Source organism: Sinocyclocheilus grahami, unplaced genomic scaffold (genome assembly GCF_001515645.1).
Source record: "Sinocyclocheilus grahami isolate Dianchi unplaced genomic scaffold, SAMN03320097.WGS_v1.1 scaffold1860.1, whole genome shotgun sequence".
NCBI classification, from domain to species: Eukaryota; Metazoa; Chordata; class Actinopteri; order Cypriniformes; family Cyprinidae; genus Sinocyclocheilus; species Sinocyclocheilus grahami.
The window spans coordinates 6,100-21,665 of NW_015507039.1; the positions used below are offsets into that span (position 1 = coordinate 6,100).

A 15,566-nucleotide genomic window follows, 5' to 3' on the forward strand; every position below is an offset into this window, starting at 1 on the left:
TTACTGTAACACTACAATACACTAAATGTGTGATGCAGTAAAGCTTTACGTCTAAATGTAAAATGTTCAGTGACAAGTTCTTGTCCCACTGCAAGCTTCATGTATGACAATGACAGTAGTGCAGTGCAGATTGTTTAGTGCTGAATTACTGTCCATTTATTCACACCTGTTCTCCCGACGAAATGTTTGAATAATTGAATTTACAGTGGTTCTCCCAACATTTGGCTGCACCCTTCGACCAGCCTCAGCCATTGTGAGGCCGTGATTGACAACATGATCCACAATTGTAGCTCTGATTTCATCAGGGATCCGCCTATGTACTTGGCCTCCTCTTCCTCTTCCCCTGTTTTGTCCCCTTACGCTTCCTCCCCGCAGCCTCACCCCTCTTCCACGAGACTGACCTTCCATTTCTGTGTCACAGTATTGTAGAAATGGTACACACTATGTCCTGCTTGGTTCATATATGCTTGTAAAGTGGGGGTTTATGGGATTCAGCTCTGACAGTGATTGTAGAGAAGTGGCTTATCATTGGTTGCAACTAATGCTTCACACACCCCTTCTCATCAGTGAAAGTTGCCCCAGTTTCAGCACATACACTACCTTCAGTACATACACTAGCAAACGTTTGAGGATGGAAAGATTATACTCGCCAAAGCTGCTTTTATTTGATTAAAAATATTGTAAAAAAAAAAGTGAAATATTATTACAATTTTAAATTAAATAAAATGTATTTATGTGATTCTGTGACATTTTCAGTGTCACATGATTTTATAATATGCTGACTCTAATATGCTAATTAAAAGCGATAATTTCTGTCAAAAGCATCTTTTGAACGGTATTATACATATAGACAAGTCTTGACTGAGTTTGCATCCATTAAAGTTCTGCAGTTTAAAGAAAAAAGAACTCCGGTTTTAATTTTGAAAACATAACGATACTCATGATCAAATGACATCCAGTCAAATGATACAATGTCAGTATGCTAATTCATGAAAGACCCAACCAATTCCTGGCCGTCCTGTCTTCTCAGCCTCATCTTTGCTCAGATTACTCAACTAACGACAAACTTGCTTTGCCCAAACAATGGTGATTATGCAACAGATTATCATCCTATATAATGAAGGGCCGTGTTTTCAACACGCTTCCTGTTCACTTCCACTAATAGCCACATTAAAAGCTCTTTACAAGTCAGTGGTGAGAGGAAGAGAAAAAAGAGCACTTAACGAGTCAGAGAGAGACAGGCCGGGATCGGGCCCATTCACATGCTGCAGGCCGGCCGAGAGTGATGCCAGCTGATCAATGAGTCAATGAGCTCCTTAAAGGAAGCCTGTCCTAGACTGCTGGAAAGAGCTAATGATGAAGGCAATAAAAGGCCTGGCTCTCAACCGGCATAGTAATTAAGGAAGTGGAGGTTAGGATGTTTTGCTTAACTGATTCACCCTGTGCCATTTTTATGACATTTGTATCCTCTCACTGTCCGAACAGCGCTCAATGACGATAATCGCACAATATAATTCAACATGCAATATGTTTGGCTCATTGACATTATTATACTTTGAATGTATTTAGACGATATGTCAGTCGCCCAACAGCTGGGTCAAAACAACCCAATAGCTGGGTTTGTCCCTTTTTAACCTTTTTTTTAGAGTGTACTCAGTGTTTCAGAGCAGGTCAACAGAAAAGATCAGTCATTTTTCCTCAAGATTTTAGAGTTGTGTCTATACAGAACTTGACTTTCAAACCTCAGAAAGTGTGACAACTAGCCCCGGGACTGCGACAAACTCAATTTCAAAGTTTTCCATAAAGACGTATAATTCCCGAGAGTGTGCAGACGCGATTAATGCCTTTGTTTTCTATGTTCTAATAGTCTTCATGACAAAGGAATAAAGTTTTCAGATCGCATCGAGATTGGCAAGAATTTTCAGATTACCGAGATTCAGTCACCAATCTGTAAAAACGAAATACTTTCAGACGGGACAGATCAAACACGATGTCCTCATGCTGTAAAGAGCCCCACCTCTTTGAGATTGTTTGGGATGTGAAGTTCATCAGCACTGGCTGCGATGAGCACATTTCTCAAGCTCGTCTCCAGAGCACGAGAGCAATGCACAGCAGATGCCTTTATATGTGCTTTCATGACGCAGAGTGATTCAGTAGAGCACAGCAGCATCAGTTCACTGTCAGCACAGAGCTGCATCGCTAAAGCTTTGACTTGGAATATCTGACAAAAGACAAGAAGCGCGACGCGTCACCTCGAGCGAGCATCAGCGCGGCTGTAGCGTGGTGCGCGTCAGGTAAGAGCTGAAGCTTTCCGAAGGCCTTTTTAAAGTTGTGTCAAATATAAAACAATGTCTTGAATGACTAGTTGCGTTTGCCTTTTATATAAGCCTACGTTGAATTTCTTATTTGTTCGTTATATGTAAAAAAAAGTAGGCTACAAGATCGACATCAGTTGTGGGTTATGATCAAAGCTGTTAGTATTTCATGTGCATGCTATTTTCTGTCTTCTGGGTGTTTATTCATGCATGAAAACATTTGACCAAGTCATCTCTAAAATAGTTTTAAAAAGCATATAAAAACATAAGATTTGATCCGAACTTTTCGTCTCACGCGTTCGTCTGGAAGTTCAAGAATGTTTATCGTTTTGTAACAAATTGCATTCTAAAAGAAAAATGTTTTAACATCCTCCGTAACTTGCCACAAAACATTTCGGCCGTCTCTACTCGGATTTATTAGTTTTCAGTTTTTCAGATCAATCCCCGTCATAGTAATTCCATATTCATTCATTCGTTTAATTTTACGGTCATTCATAATTAATGTCTACATTTTAGTAGACAATTAGTGGTGGACAGATGTTCAACTGTCTAATATTACGCTATACAATAATATCAGCAGGTTTATATTAAGGCAACTGTCTTGTTTTGTCGTGCATTTATTTGTCGGATCAGTTTTTAAAACGAAAAATTCTTATTAAGAACAAAACTTTCAGATTATATCCTTATTTTTTTTTTAATTAGGCCCGTATGTTTTACTAACGTCCTTAGTATTCAATGAATGGGAGGAGCTTAAGACTGTTATAAAGTGGTTCATCGTTTTAATTTCACATGCCGTTGATTTCAACCAGAAATTATCCTAAATATTCTCGTAAATATTACTATATGGGGTAAGGTCACTACTAGTGTTACAAAAGATTATTATAATTTCATGAACACGAATGAAGCTATCAATCAAGCTCTCCTGAGCCGTGAAGGACACTCAAAAATCTGTAATTTATGACTGTTCAAGGCTAAAATATGTTTCTGACCGTTTCAGGATTGACTGAAGCTGAGCTGAAAACAGCTAGAAAACACATTTCTCCTGAGCTCTGGATAAGGTGTGTGCACCACCATACACTGATGCTAAATATCTTATTTGAACAGAATTATTGTTTAGTCATAGATATTCATTTTTAATTGTTACATTTGAGGAATGTTTCAATTAATTAAAACACTCATTTGCATCTGTCTAAACTAAAGAGAATTAATCTCTAATTCCTTGTTTACTGATTAGTGCACCTTTAAAATTGAATTAAATGATGCATATTTCACAATTCCATAAAGTCTGTGGGTGGCACCACACTGTATCGACTTCTAGCCCTATTTACCTGTCTGATACTGTCTTCTGTATCACTGTTCAATCAAACCATGCAAGGAGTCTGATTACCTTACAGCAATAATATATACGGTGTCCATTATAGACTACTGGAAGTCAGCATATTGAACTATATGCAAGTAACAATTTCATGCATTTCATGCATGTCTGCAATCAAGACCAAACATCTACGAATGCTTTACGTCTGATGAGATTGTATTTAAATGGTATTGCTTGATAAGTCTTAACAGACGAACCGGCATTTAGTCTTGCAATTTCCTGATAGACCTCCAGCATTGAATAAGGATTATAATGTAGGACAGTGTACTTAGGCCTATTTAGACCGCAGTGTACTGTGGGACTTTCTGTTCATGACAATTATAGGTCAGAGAGGAATCTTTACAGCCAGGAAAAGAGAGACGGATTCTTTTAAGTAAACCTGCTTTGGAAAGTGAAGACGTTTCATTTGCTTGTAAAACACTACAGTTTGCCTGAGGTATATCTGGTTAGATGATGGATTTGGTGTGTAATGTCCTATTCTTGTAGGTATTGACCCCGACAGGTCACATAAGTCATTTTTTAAACGCATGATTAATTTCACAGTAGGGTTAACAGATGAAGTTCAATGCACTATGAACTATGATTGAAGGCCTGCATGTTAACTGAATAGTTGCCATCATCAGCGGTTTAATAAACATACACCTTTTCAATAGCTGGTCTGTGTTATAATTAGAATAATAGAGCAGTTTTTTCACTTTGTGGGCATATGACAGTGCTAATAAGACATACAATACATATGTAGCTGATATAAATTAAAATATGAATACACATGAAATACCAACCAAAGTCGTATGGCATTTTAATATTACAGTTATTGAAGCTTATGTGAGGTAATGTTTTTTTATTTTATTTAAAAGCTTTATGAGCGTTATTCTACTGTGTTACCAATTAATTTGAAGTGTGTATATCATATATATTTTTTCATATTCCTGTAATGGGATGAAGGGTCGTATGATGTGCTCTTTGGCAATTGGGAGACAAAAGCCAGCGGGATGGGATCTAAATGAGGTTTAGGGGGCTGCAGATGGGACCCTATCTTTCCTGTCAATTGGACTTTGCTTTTCAAAACACTTGACCTTTTGTACTAATTCTATTATCAGGGCAAAATGAAAACGTCACAATAAAGCCCAATATTGCTATTATAATTACGTGCAATGTCATCGGCATCTTTATAATAGCTCGTAATGCCGACGTTTAAAATAAAAACCATGCAGAGTCTTTGTAGCGAAGACCTTTTTCTACTGTAGAAAAAACATAATTTTAACATTTTTCAAATTCGGATCAATAGTGCACTGCTATTATAGAAATGTTATTGATGCGACAGTTTGTCGGACAACGTGTCATCGGCATCAAGCGATTCGTTTTATTCTCAGTGGTGGTCGATTCAGTGCGTACAGCCCTCATAATGAGGCAAAAATGACATGCCCGACATTTGTCCCCTTTCGCTTGATTTATGAACGCGTGGAAATTGGCTCAGGACAGTTTGGACAGTTTCAGTGTGTGGCGATGCAGATGTCGATAACGAAATTTTAACGCATTAATAAAAGCTAGGCCTACCTGACTGCCCTTTACGCTTAAAATATGTTTGGTGACTAGATTGAGCTGCTTTTACGACTTTGAAAAACAGTGGGATTGGATGCTCAAAGCAGCAAACGTCGTAGCCTATTCGAAGAAATCGACCAAAAACATTACATTTGGAATCAAACCTATTATTTTACATCATCCTATCAGTATAATAAATTAGGTTTACAATTAGTTTCGGGTTTTAATAAAACCTATACAAATAACGTGCGATTAACCTCTATTAGCCTAAATGTGGGAATTTGTTTTTAGTTTAGGCTACATATTTTCGGCGTTAATGTTTTTAAGTAACACAATTTATTTATGAAGCAATTTCTCTTCTTCTCATGCTATTACACCGATTGCACACGGCTGGTTCTCGGGTGTTTTTTTCCCCTAATTCAGAGTTGAACCCCAGGCGCGCGGCGCGGCGCGGCGCGGCATCGCCCTGCGGCTCCTGGCGGAGCGTCTCTTTAGTGTGTTTGAGTGGCAGTCAGTGAAGCGTCATTGGCTCTTCAGAGGGGCAGAGCCACGCCAATCACTCACAACGCGCTCCGGCAATAAGAGCCCGTGTGTGAGACGCGCGCTTATTCGCGCTTTCTCTGCTGTTACTACCGATGCTGGACCCGATACAGGAGCCTGTTGTGATATTGGGCATTTATCGTGCTTGTATTTATAAAGTTCGCGCTCTCGCTGATAGTTTTTGAAGGCGAATTTTTCATTTCGTTTGTGGGATAGGCTGCGACATGATTTGAATTCTGTAGCGTTTGGACATCTCCGACAGCGCGCGGAGGTAAGAACAATACAAACTTTTAATCGTCTCCGAGTCCGTCTAAAAATGATTGTTTTTGATTAGGTTTTAGGCATTTAAAGTGACTTGCTTTCAGAGTGAAACGGCGAAAAAGTGAAAGTGGGGAGACATTTGTATTTTGTTTTTATTTTTATGGTAAATTATTATTAGCCTGTTATTATTATTATTATCATTTGGCTAATATTGGGCTACTGTATGATACATTACCTAAACCTAAAAAAGCGGCGTTCTATATTCTGTATGAAAAAGTCGGAACATAACTGTGAGGCCGACTTATATTCTAGAGGAAAATCAGCTTGAACCGTCTGCAAATTTCTCTACATTGTTATTTCCCAACACAAAGTCATTAAAATATTGTAAAGTAATTACGCAGAATTAGAATTATTACACTCCTTTTCTTTTTGCATTTTTTCAATGAATGGGAGGAGCTTAAGACTGTTATAAAGTGGTTCATCGTTTTAATTTCACATGCCGTTGATTTCAACCAGAAATTATCCTAAATATTCTCGTAAATATTACTATATGGGGTAAGGTCACTACTAGTGTTACAAAAGATTATTATAATTTCATGAACACGAATGAAGCTATCAATCAAGCTCTCCTGAGCCGTGAAGGACACTCAAAAATCTGTAATTTATGACTGTTCAAGGCTAAAATATGTTTCTGACCGTTTCAGGATTGACTGAAGCTGAGCTGAAAACAGCTAGAAAACACATTTCTCCTGAGCTCTGGATAAGGTGTGTGCACCACCATACACTGATGCTAAATATCTTATTTGAACAGAATTATTGTTTAGTCATAGATATTCATTTTTAATTGTTACATTTGAGGAATGTTTCAATTAATTAAAACACTCATTTGCATCTGTCTAAACTAAAGAGAATTAATCTCTAATTCCTTGTTTACTGATTAGTGCACCTTTAAAATTGAATTAAATGATGCATATTTCACAATTCCATAAAGTCTGTGGGTGGCACCACACTGTATCGACTTCTAGCCCTATTTACCTGTCTGATACTGTCTTCTGTATCACTGTTCAATCAAACCATGCAAGGAGTCTGATTACCTTACAGCAATAATATATACGGTGTCCATTATAGACTACTGGAAGTCAGCATATTGAACTATATGCAAGTAACAATTTCATGCATTTCATGCATGTCTGCAATCAAGACCAAACATCTACGAATGCTTTACGTCTGATGAGATTGTATTTAAATGGTATTGCTTGATAAGTCTTAACAGACGAACCGGCATTTAGTCTTGCAATTTCCTGATAGACCTCCAGCATTGAATAAGGATTATAATGTAGGACAGTGTACTTAGGCCTATTTAGACCGCAGTGTACTGTGGGACTTTCTGTTCATGACAATTATAGGTCAGAGAGGAATCTTTACAGCCAGGAAAAGAGAGACGGATTCTTTTAAGTAAACCTGCTTTGGAAAGTGAAGACGTTTCATTTGCTTGTAAAACACTACAGTTTGCCTGAGGTATATTTGGTTAGATGATGGATTTGGTGTGTAATGTCCTATTCTTGTAGCTATTGACCCCGGCAGGTCGCATAAGTCATTTTTTAAACGCATGATTAATTTCACAGTAGGGTTAACAGATGAAGTTCAATGCACTATGAACTATGATTGAAGGCCTGCATGTTAACTGAATAGTTGCCATCATCAGCGGTTTAATAAACATACACCTTTTCAATAGCTGGTCTGTGTTATAATTAGAATAATAGAGCAGTTTTTTCACTTTGTGGGCATATGACAGTGCTAATAAGACATACAATACATATGTAGCTGATATAAATTAAAATATGAATACACATGAAATACCAACCAAAGTCGTATGGCATTTTAATATTACAGTTATTGAAGCTTATGTGAGGTAATGTTTTTTTATTTTATTTAAAAGCTTTATGAGCGTTATTCTACTGTGTTACCAATTAATTTGAAGTGTGTATATCATATATATTTTTTCATATTCCTGTAATGGGATGAAGGGTCGTATGATGTGCTCTTTGGCAATTGGGAGACAAAAGCCAGCGGGATGGGATCTAAATGAGGTTTAGGGGGCTGCAGATGGGACCCTATCTTTCCTGTCAATTGGACTTTGCTTTTCAAAACACTTGACCTTTTGTACTAATTCTATTATCAGGGCAAAATGAAAACGTCACAATAAAGCCCAATATTGCTATTATAATTACGTGCAATGTCATCGGCATCTTTATAATAGCTCGTAATGCCGACGTTTAAAATAAAAACCATGCAGAGTCTTTGTAGCGAAGACCTTTTTCTACTGTAGAAAAAACATAATTTTAACATTTTTCAAATTCGGATCAATAGTGCACTGCTATTATAGAAATGTTATTGATGCGACAGTTTGTCGGACAACGTGTCATCGGCATCAAGCGATTCGTTTTATTCTCAGTGGTGGTCGATTCAGTGCGTACAGCCCTCATAATGAGGCAAAAATGACATGCCCGACATTTGTCCCCTTTCGCTTGATTTATGAACGCGTGGAAATTGGCTCAGGACAGTTTGGACAGTTTCAGTGTGTGGCGATGCAGATGTCGATAACGAAATTTTAACGCATTAATAAAAGCTAGGCCTACCTGACTGCCCTTTACGCTTAAAATATGTTTGGTGACTAGATTGAGCTGCTTTTACGACTTTGAAAAACAGTGGGATTGGATGCTCAAAGCAGCAAACGTCGTAGCCTATTCGAAGAAATCGACCAAAAACATTACATTTGGAATCAAACCTATTATTTTACATCATCCTATCAGTATAATAAATTAGGTTTACAATTAGTTTCGGGTTTTAATAAAACCTATACAAATAACGTGCGATTAACCTCTATTAGCCTAAATGTGGGAATTTGTTTTTAGCTTAGGCTACATATTTTCGGCGTTAATGTTTTTAAGTAACACAATTTATTTATGAAGCAATTTCTCTTCTTCTCATGCTATTACACCGATTGCACACGGCTGGTTCTCGGGTGTTTTTTCCCCTAATTCAGAGTTGAACCCCAGGCGGCATCGCCCTGCGGCTCCTGGCGGAGCGTCTCTTTAGTGTGTTTGAGTGGCAGTCAGTGAAGCGTCATTGGCTCTTCAGAGGGGCAGAGCCACGCCAATCACTCACAACGCGCTCCGGCAATAAGAGCCCGTGTGTGAGACGCGCGCTTATTCGCGCTTTCTCTGCTGTTACTACCGATGCTGGACCCGATACAGGAGCCTGTTGTGATATTGGGCATTTATCGTGCTTGTATTTATAAAGTTCGCGCTCTCGCTGATAGTTTTTGAAGGCGAATTTTTCATTTCGTTTGTGGGATAGGCTGCGACATGATTTGAATTCTGTAGCGTTTGGATTTAGGCTACATATTTTCGGCGTTAATGTTTTTAAGTAACACAATTTATTTATGAAGCAATTTCTCTTCTTCTCATGCTATTACACCGATTGCACACGGCTGGTTCTCGGGTGTTTTTTTCCCCTAATTCAGAGTTGAACCCCAGGCGCGCGGCGCGGCGCGGCGCGGCATCGCCCTGCGGCTCCTGGCGGAGCGTCTCTTTAGTGTGTTTGAGTGGCAGTCAGTGAAGCGTCATTGGCTCTTCAGAGGGGCAGAGCCACGCCAATCACTCACAACGCGCTCCGGCAATAAGAGCCCGTGTGTGAGACGCGCGCTTATTCGCGCTTTCTCTGCTGTTACTACCGATGCTGGACCCGATACAGGAGCCTGTTGTGATATTGGGCATTTATCGTGCTTGTATTTATAAAGTTCGCGCTCTCGCTGATAGTTTTTGAAGGCGAATTTTTCATTTCGTTTGTGGGATAGGCTGCGACATGATTTGAATTCTGTAGCGTTTGGACATCTCCGACAGCGCGCGGAGGTAAGAACAATACAAACTTTTAATCGTCTCCGAGTCCGTCTAAAAATGATTGTTTTTGATTAGGTTTTAGGCATTTAAAGTGACTTGCTTTCAGAGTGAAACGGCGAAAAAGTGAAAGTGGGGAGACATTTGTATTTTGTTTTTATTTTTATGGTAAATTATTATTAGCCTGTTATTATTATTATTATCATTTGGCTAATATTGGGCTACTGTATGATACATTACCTAAACCTAAAAAAGCGGCGTTCTATATTCTGTATGAAAAAGTCGGAACATAACTGTGAGGCCGACTTATATTCTAGAGGAAAATCAGCTTGAACCGTCTGCAAATTTCTCTACATTGTTATTTCCCAACACAAAGTCATTAAAATATTGTAAAGTAATTACGCAGAATTAGAATTATTACACTCCTTTTCTTTTTGCATTTTTACACAGGAAAAAGGTGCTCGTGCTTCAGAGTCTTTAAGGAATAAAATTAATAATTGCATTTTGCTGGCACACTGATTTAGTTCTTAATTAATTTTTTTTATTAAATATATATTCATTTTCTTCAATTTGCGATCATATTGAATTGCATCTTTATTTTCTCTCGTTCTTTAAATGGGTTTTAATTCATCATCCTCATTTTGTCTGGTTCTTTAAATGAGTTTTTATTTCCCCCGCATCATATTCTGATCTACAAACAATGCGCGTCTGACATGTGAAAAAAGCTTTAGAGTAATTGTGCTAGTTGTTAAATTCTCAATTTTTTAGTGTTGTCAAATAAAATTCTGTTTTCTGTTTAATAACTATGCCACATCTGGTAATAACTATCATCAGAGTAATATTCTTTATACTGTTCATAAATAAAACAATGCAACTAAATCCCTTCTCTGATTTTTTACATTGTTTTTATTGCTAAATTAACCTTTTAAATGTGTTTACAGACAAACATCTGCATTCAGTGGTCTCTCAAGAATGGAAAAGAGTCTTCTGCCTGGACCAAAAGACATTGTGATGGCCACCCCACCGAGTTCATTTCAGCAGGAGCCGCTCACGCCTCCAAGATCCTCTCTTAAGCCCAACCAAGTTGGTCATGTCATCCTCTACGGGGTGCCTATTGTCTCGCTGGTGATTGACAATCAAGAGCGGTTATGCCTGGCTCAGATATCCAATACCCTGTTAAAGAACTTCAGCTACAATGAGATCCACAATCGTCGAGTGGCTCTGGGCATCACCTGTGTGCAGTGCACCCCGGTCCAGCTGGAGATCCTCCGGCGGGCGGGCGCCATGCCCATTTCCTCCCGCCGCTGCGGCATGATCACCAAACGGGAAGCAGAGCGACTTTGCAAATCTTTCCTGGGTGAGAATTCCCCACCCAAGCTGCCAGACAACTTTGCGTTCGACGTGACGCATGAATGCGCTTGGGGCTCCCGGGGAAGTTTCATCCCGGCGCGCTACAACAGCTCCCGGGCCAAATGCATCAAGTGCTCCTACTGTAATATGTACTTCTCCCCAAACAAATTCATCTTCCACTCGCACCGCACACCCGAGGCCAAGTACACGCAGCCGGACGCTGCCAACTTCAACTCCTGGCGTCGGCACCTTAAACTGACAGACAAAACGTCACCGGAGGACCTGTTGTTTGCCTGGGAGGACGTAAAAGCCATGTTCAATGGAGGAAGTCGCAAGAGGGCGCTTCCGTCCTCTAACTGCTCGCCCATGGGCTCTGTCAAGGCCATGAACTCAGTTCTGCCCCACATGATTTCTCCGGAACTGGCCCAGAAGAGAAGCCGGTACGAGGACGATGATGAGTTGGACACCAACAGCCTCTCGCCCCGAAAGGCCCCCCGCAGTTACCCGGTCATTCCGGTCCCGAGCAAAGGTTTCGGGATGTTGCAGAAGTTCCCAACAACGTCACTATTCCCCAGCCCCTACACCTTCCCAGCATTCGGCTTGTGCCCGCAGAAGAAGGACGACAGCGAGGCAACCAACGGACAGAAAAACAGTGGCCTCTCAGGGCTCCTTTGGCCCGGCCGCAAGGATGCTTTTTACCCACCCTTCTGCATGTTCTGGCCTCCGAGGGCAACTGGTGGTATTCCGGTGCCCACTTACCTCCAACCCCAAACCAATGCCCTTTCCTCCCTCACAGAGAGTTCGTCTCTCAGACAAGCCTTTTTGGATCTGTCTGAACAGGGCAATGCCAGCTTGGAAACGAACCCCAGATCCGGGCTGTTTGAGCGTGACTGTCCGCCCGTGACCTCCGACCTCCGCCCCGCCCCGGAGGGCTGGCTAAAGTTGCTAGACACTCCTTCGCTGCAAGCCCGCAAGGCCAGTTACCACTCCGCATTCCGGCCAGTGGTCAAAGACACAGAAAGCATTGCCAAGCTCCATGGCAGCCTGGAGGACTTTGGGCCGGAGAGGCACCTTTCTCCTGGCACCAGCTGCAGCTACCAGAGCGACAGCGGTGAAAGCGACGAGGAGCAGGAAGTGGACGTGGAGACGAAACAGGACGAGGAACAGGAGGACTTCATCAGCCGTGCGGCGCAGACGCCCCTGCACATGCGCGGGCTTCCCGACAGCAGCACGGGGGATCAGGCCAAAGAACAACCCTCCTTCCCAACCGTTCCTGCCGAGACCTCAGCAGAGGACAAACCCGGCCTCGCTGTCAGTCCGCCCACCATCCTCAAAGTCCCCAGCCCCGTTCACGGCTCGCTGGAGGAAAGCGCCGTGTACAGAAATGTAAATATTCCCTCCAGGCACTTTAACTAATTATTTAAATGCGGGCCATTGGCTGGCAGGGTCCATATGCATAACAAGATTGATAGCCTGTGTTCCCTGCAGAAATGAAATATTCAGAGCTCTTTGATCCCTCCTAATAAGCCCAGTCGTGTTTTGTTTAATGGCGACATTATGTTTGCTCCCCTTTGTCACTTCTGCCTATTAGCCCTTTTAATCTTTAACCCTCTGACGCTACATTAACAGACAGATCGGGAAGACCAACAGGAATCGAAATGGGAATTCTTTAGCAATTAGCCTTAGCACACACATACACACGTCGCTGGTGCGTTGATTTATATAAAGGAACTCAGTAGCATGAAACATATATAAAACATAACTGCGTTGTCATTCTCAAGGCTAATCAATTCTGTGCTTTTGGCTGACTGATATATTTTGTTGCTCTATGTTCAACCTTTGGCCTGATGTTATGAATCAGTTCTAATCAGACATCGCTGGTGTTTTATGGTTGCAGGCTCACAAGAGCAGAGACGATGGGCTGCCGGCATATGCAAGCAAAAACAAAAGCACCATCTCAGGTGAGAAATTAATGTAAAGTGAATGTTGTTGCAATGTTGCAGATTTGGAAACTGTAATGTGATTTTTCCATGCATTATACGTTTTTACACCACAGGACACTTAAGTATTAAGTATATATATATATACACACACACACACACACACACATATATATATACAATTTGAGGATATTGGAATATTGTAAGGGCTTTTCCAATGAATGCATTTGAATGCACTAATCAGATATTTTGTAGAGTGAGTTAGTGGAGTCAGATATATATTATATTATTTTCATTGTATAATGTATTGACAGTAAATATGCAGCCATACCATATTCATGATATATGAATACCATTTCCTCACCCCAGCAAAATAGCATTATATTTAGTATTTCACTTAGTCAAATATGTTTGTCTGAAATATCCTGTTGTTAGACTGACTTCTGCTGGTTGCTGTTAGAACTACATGATGTGTGTCAGTCTTTAATATGAACTCTATAGAACTGACACGACTGGATGCTTGCAGTGCCTTATAAACCTTCAAAGTTTTTCTAAAAATCGTCTTATTTCTGCTCAGCAGACCAAAGTCAAGACTCGAACCCTCCCGTATCGCTCAAGAAGGATCTTGAGAACATGGAAAAAGGTGAGATGACAAGCAAAGACTTTATCGTTGAAAGGTTTGAGGTCATTGAAAGAAATTAATACTTTTGATTTGAAATAAATGCTGTTCTTTTGAACCTTATATTAATTAAAGCTGTGCAACTGTTTTCAACATGGATAATAATAAGAAATGTTTGCAGCATATTTGATGATCATGTGACACTGAAGACTGGAGGAATGATGCTGAAAATTCAGCTTTGATCACAGGAATAAATTGTATTTTACAAAATATTAAAAAGCGAAACGGGTATTATAAATAGTAATAATATTTCACAATTTTACTGATTTTACTGTATTTTTAAAAAACAAATAAATGCAGCCTTGGTGAGCAGAAGAGACTTCTTTTGAAAACGTTAAAAACTCCTACTGAACCCAAACTTTTGAACATGTTTAAAACACATTTTTGTAACTGTTCTAGATGTAATAGTTGAAATTTCGGGCACAGCTCAGCGTCTGATCTTGATTTATCGTGTAATCTGTCCTTCAGAGGAACTCCAGAAAGTTCTCCTTGAACAGATAGATTTACGGCGGAGACTGGAGCAGGAGTTTCACGCTCTGAAAGGCAGCTCTCCTTTTCCAGTTTTCCGTAAGTGTCCTGACTTCACTTCACACGGTTAATCATCACGATTTCCCTTACGAAAAAGAAGTTTATTCAAGTGTGCTGTTAGTATACTTCTTTTAAACTAAAAATAGGAAAAGTATACTTTTAGTCTACTTTTTTATGTACTTCTCAGAAATGGGCTTTATGTACTTCTCAGAAATATACTAAAATGACAATTAAGTATACTTGACTAATACTGAGGAAAAAGTCTAAATATATTTGAGCTATACTAGTGCTTGAGCTCCTAGAATCCGTGTTTTCGTTGTTATACTGTAGAGGGCACTAGTACACATCTTCTGTACAGAATTTCCAAAAAACACAAGTGAAGAAGAAACCGAAACAACAGATGCTTCCACATGTATTCTAACACGATCATCAGACATAAAACAGCATCAAAACTGTGTAACCTTATGGAATAAAATGTCGACCAATGAAGAGATAATAATGACTCAAGCTTTGGGGTGTTGATCGACTTTATCTACGTCTTGATTATCATTCTGAATCCAATTCATAGTCTTTTTTCAGCTTTTTGTTCAAAATGTTGTTTATTTCTTTATTTTTTATTTATGAAACTTACCCACATTCAAGTGTTTAAAAAAATAATGCATGAAGCTAGAATAAAATGTTTTTGTTTACAAGCAGATACCCTGTTCTTTTGATGTTTTGTATGTTCAGATATTCATATAACAAAATATATACAAATTAATACCTAAATAGGGACATAGTAGTATACTTAAAGTATGATGTAAAGTTCACTTAAAGAAAACTTACGAGTATACTTGCAGTATAAAACTACTAAACTAGTAGTTTACTGAGACTACTTCAAATCAAACTCAGTATACCTATAAGTTCACTTTTAGTATAGTTTCAGTACAAGCTAAACATATTGATGTAAACTAGTTGTCTACTCAAAGTTTACTACTGTTATACTTAGTATACTTTTATATACTAGAGAAAGTGGGCCAATTTAGTCCCAAGGAGTATTGAAATAGCACACTTATTACATAAAGTATACTTAAATATACTTGAACTTTACTTAAGTATACTTACAAAAATAAACTTGAAGTATACTACTTTTTGGTA

The 15,566-nt window shown here is 39.4% G+C and overlaps 1 protein-coding gene across 1 annotated transcript; it reads left to right on the plus strand.

Moving 5' to 3' along the window:
• Positions 1 to 2,224: 2,224 nt before the first annotated feature.
• Positions 2,225 to 13,758, plus strand: LOC107573072 (SKI family transcriptional corepressor 2-like). Its single transcript, XM_016259513.1, has 5 exons — positions 2,225 to 2,294; positions 3,313 to 3,373; positions 10,874 to 12,668; positions 13,180 to 13,243; positions 13,724 to 13,758. The coding sequence occupies exons 3-5, from the start codon at positions 10,905 to 10,907 to the stop codon at positions 13,756 to 13,758; spliced, it is 1,863 nt and encodes a 620-aa protein (XP_016114999.1). The 5' UTR covers positions 2,225 to 2,294; positions 3,313 to 3,373; positions 10,874 to 10,904.
• Positions 13,759 to 15,566: the final 1,808 nt, after the last annotated feature.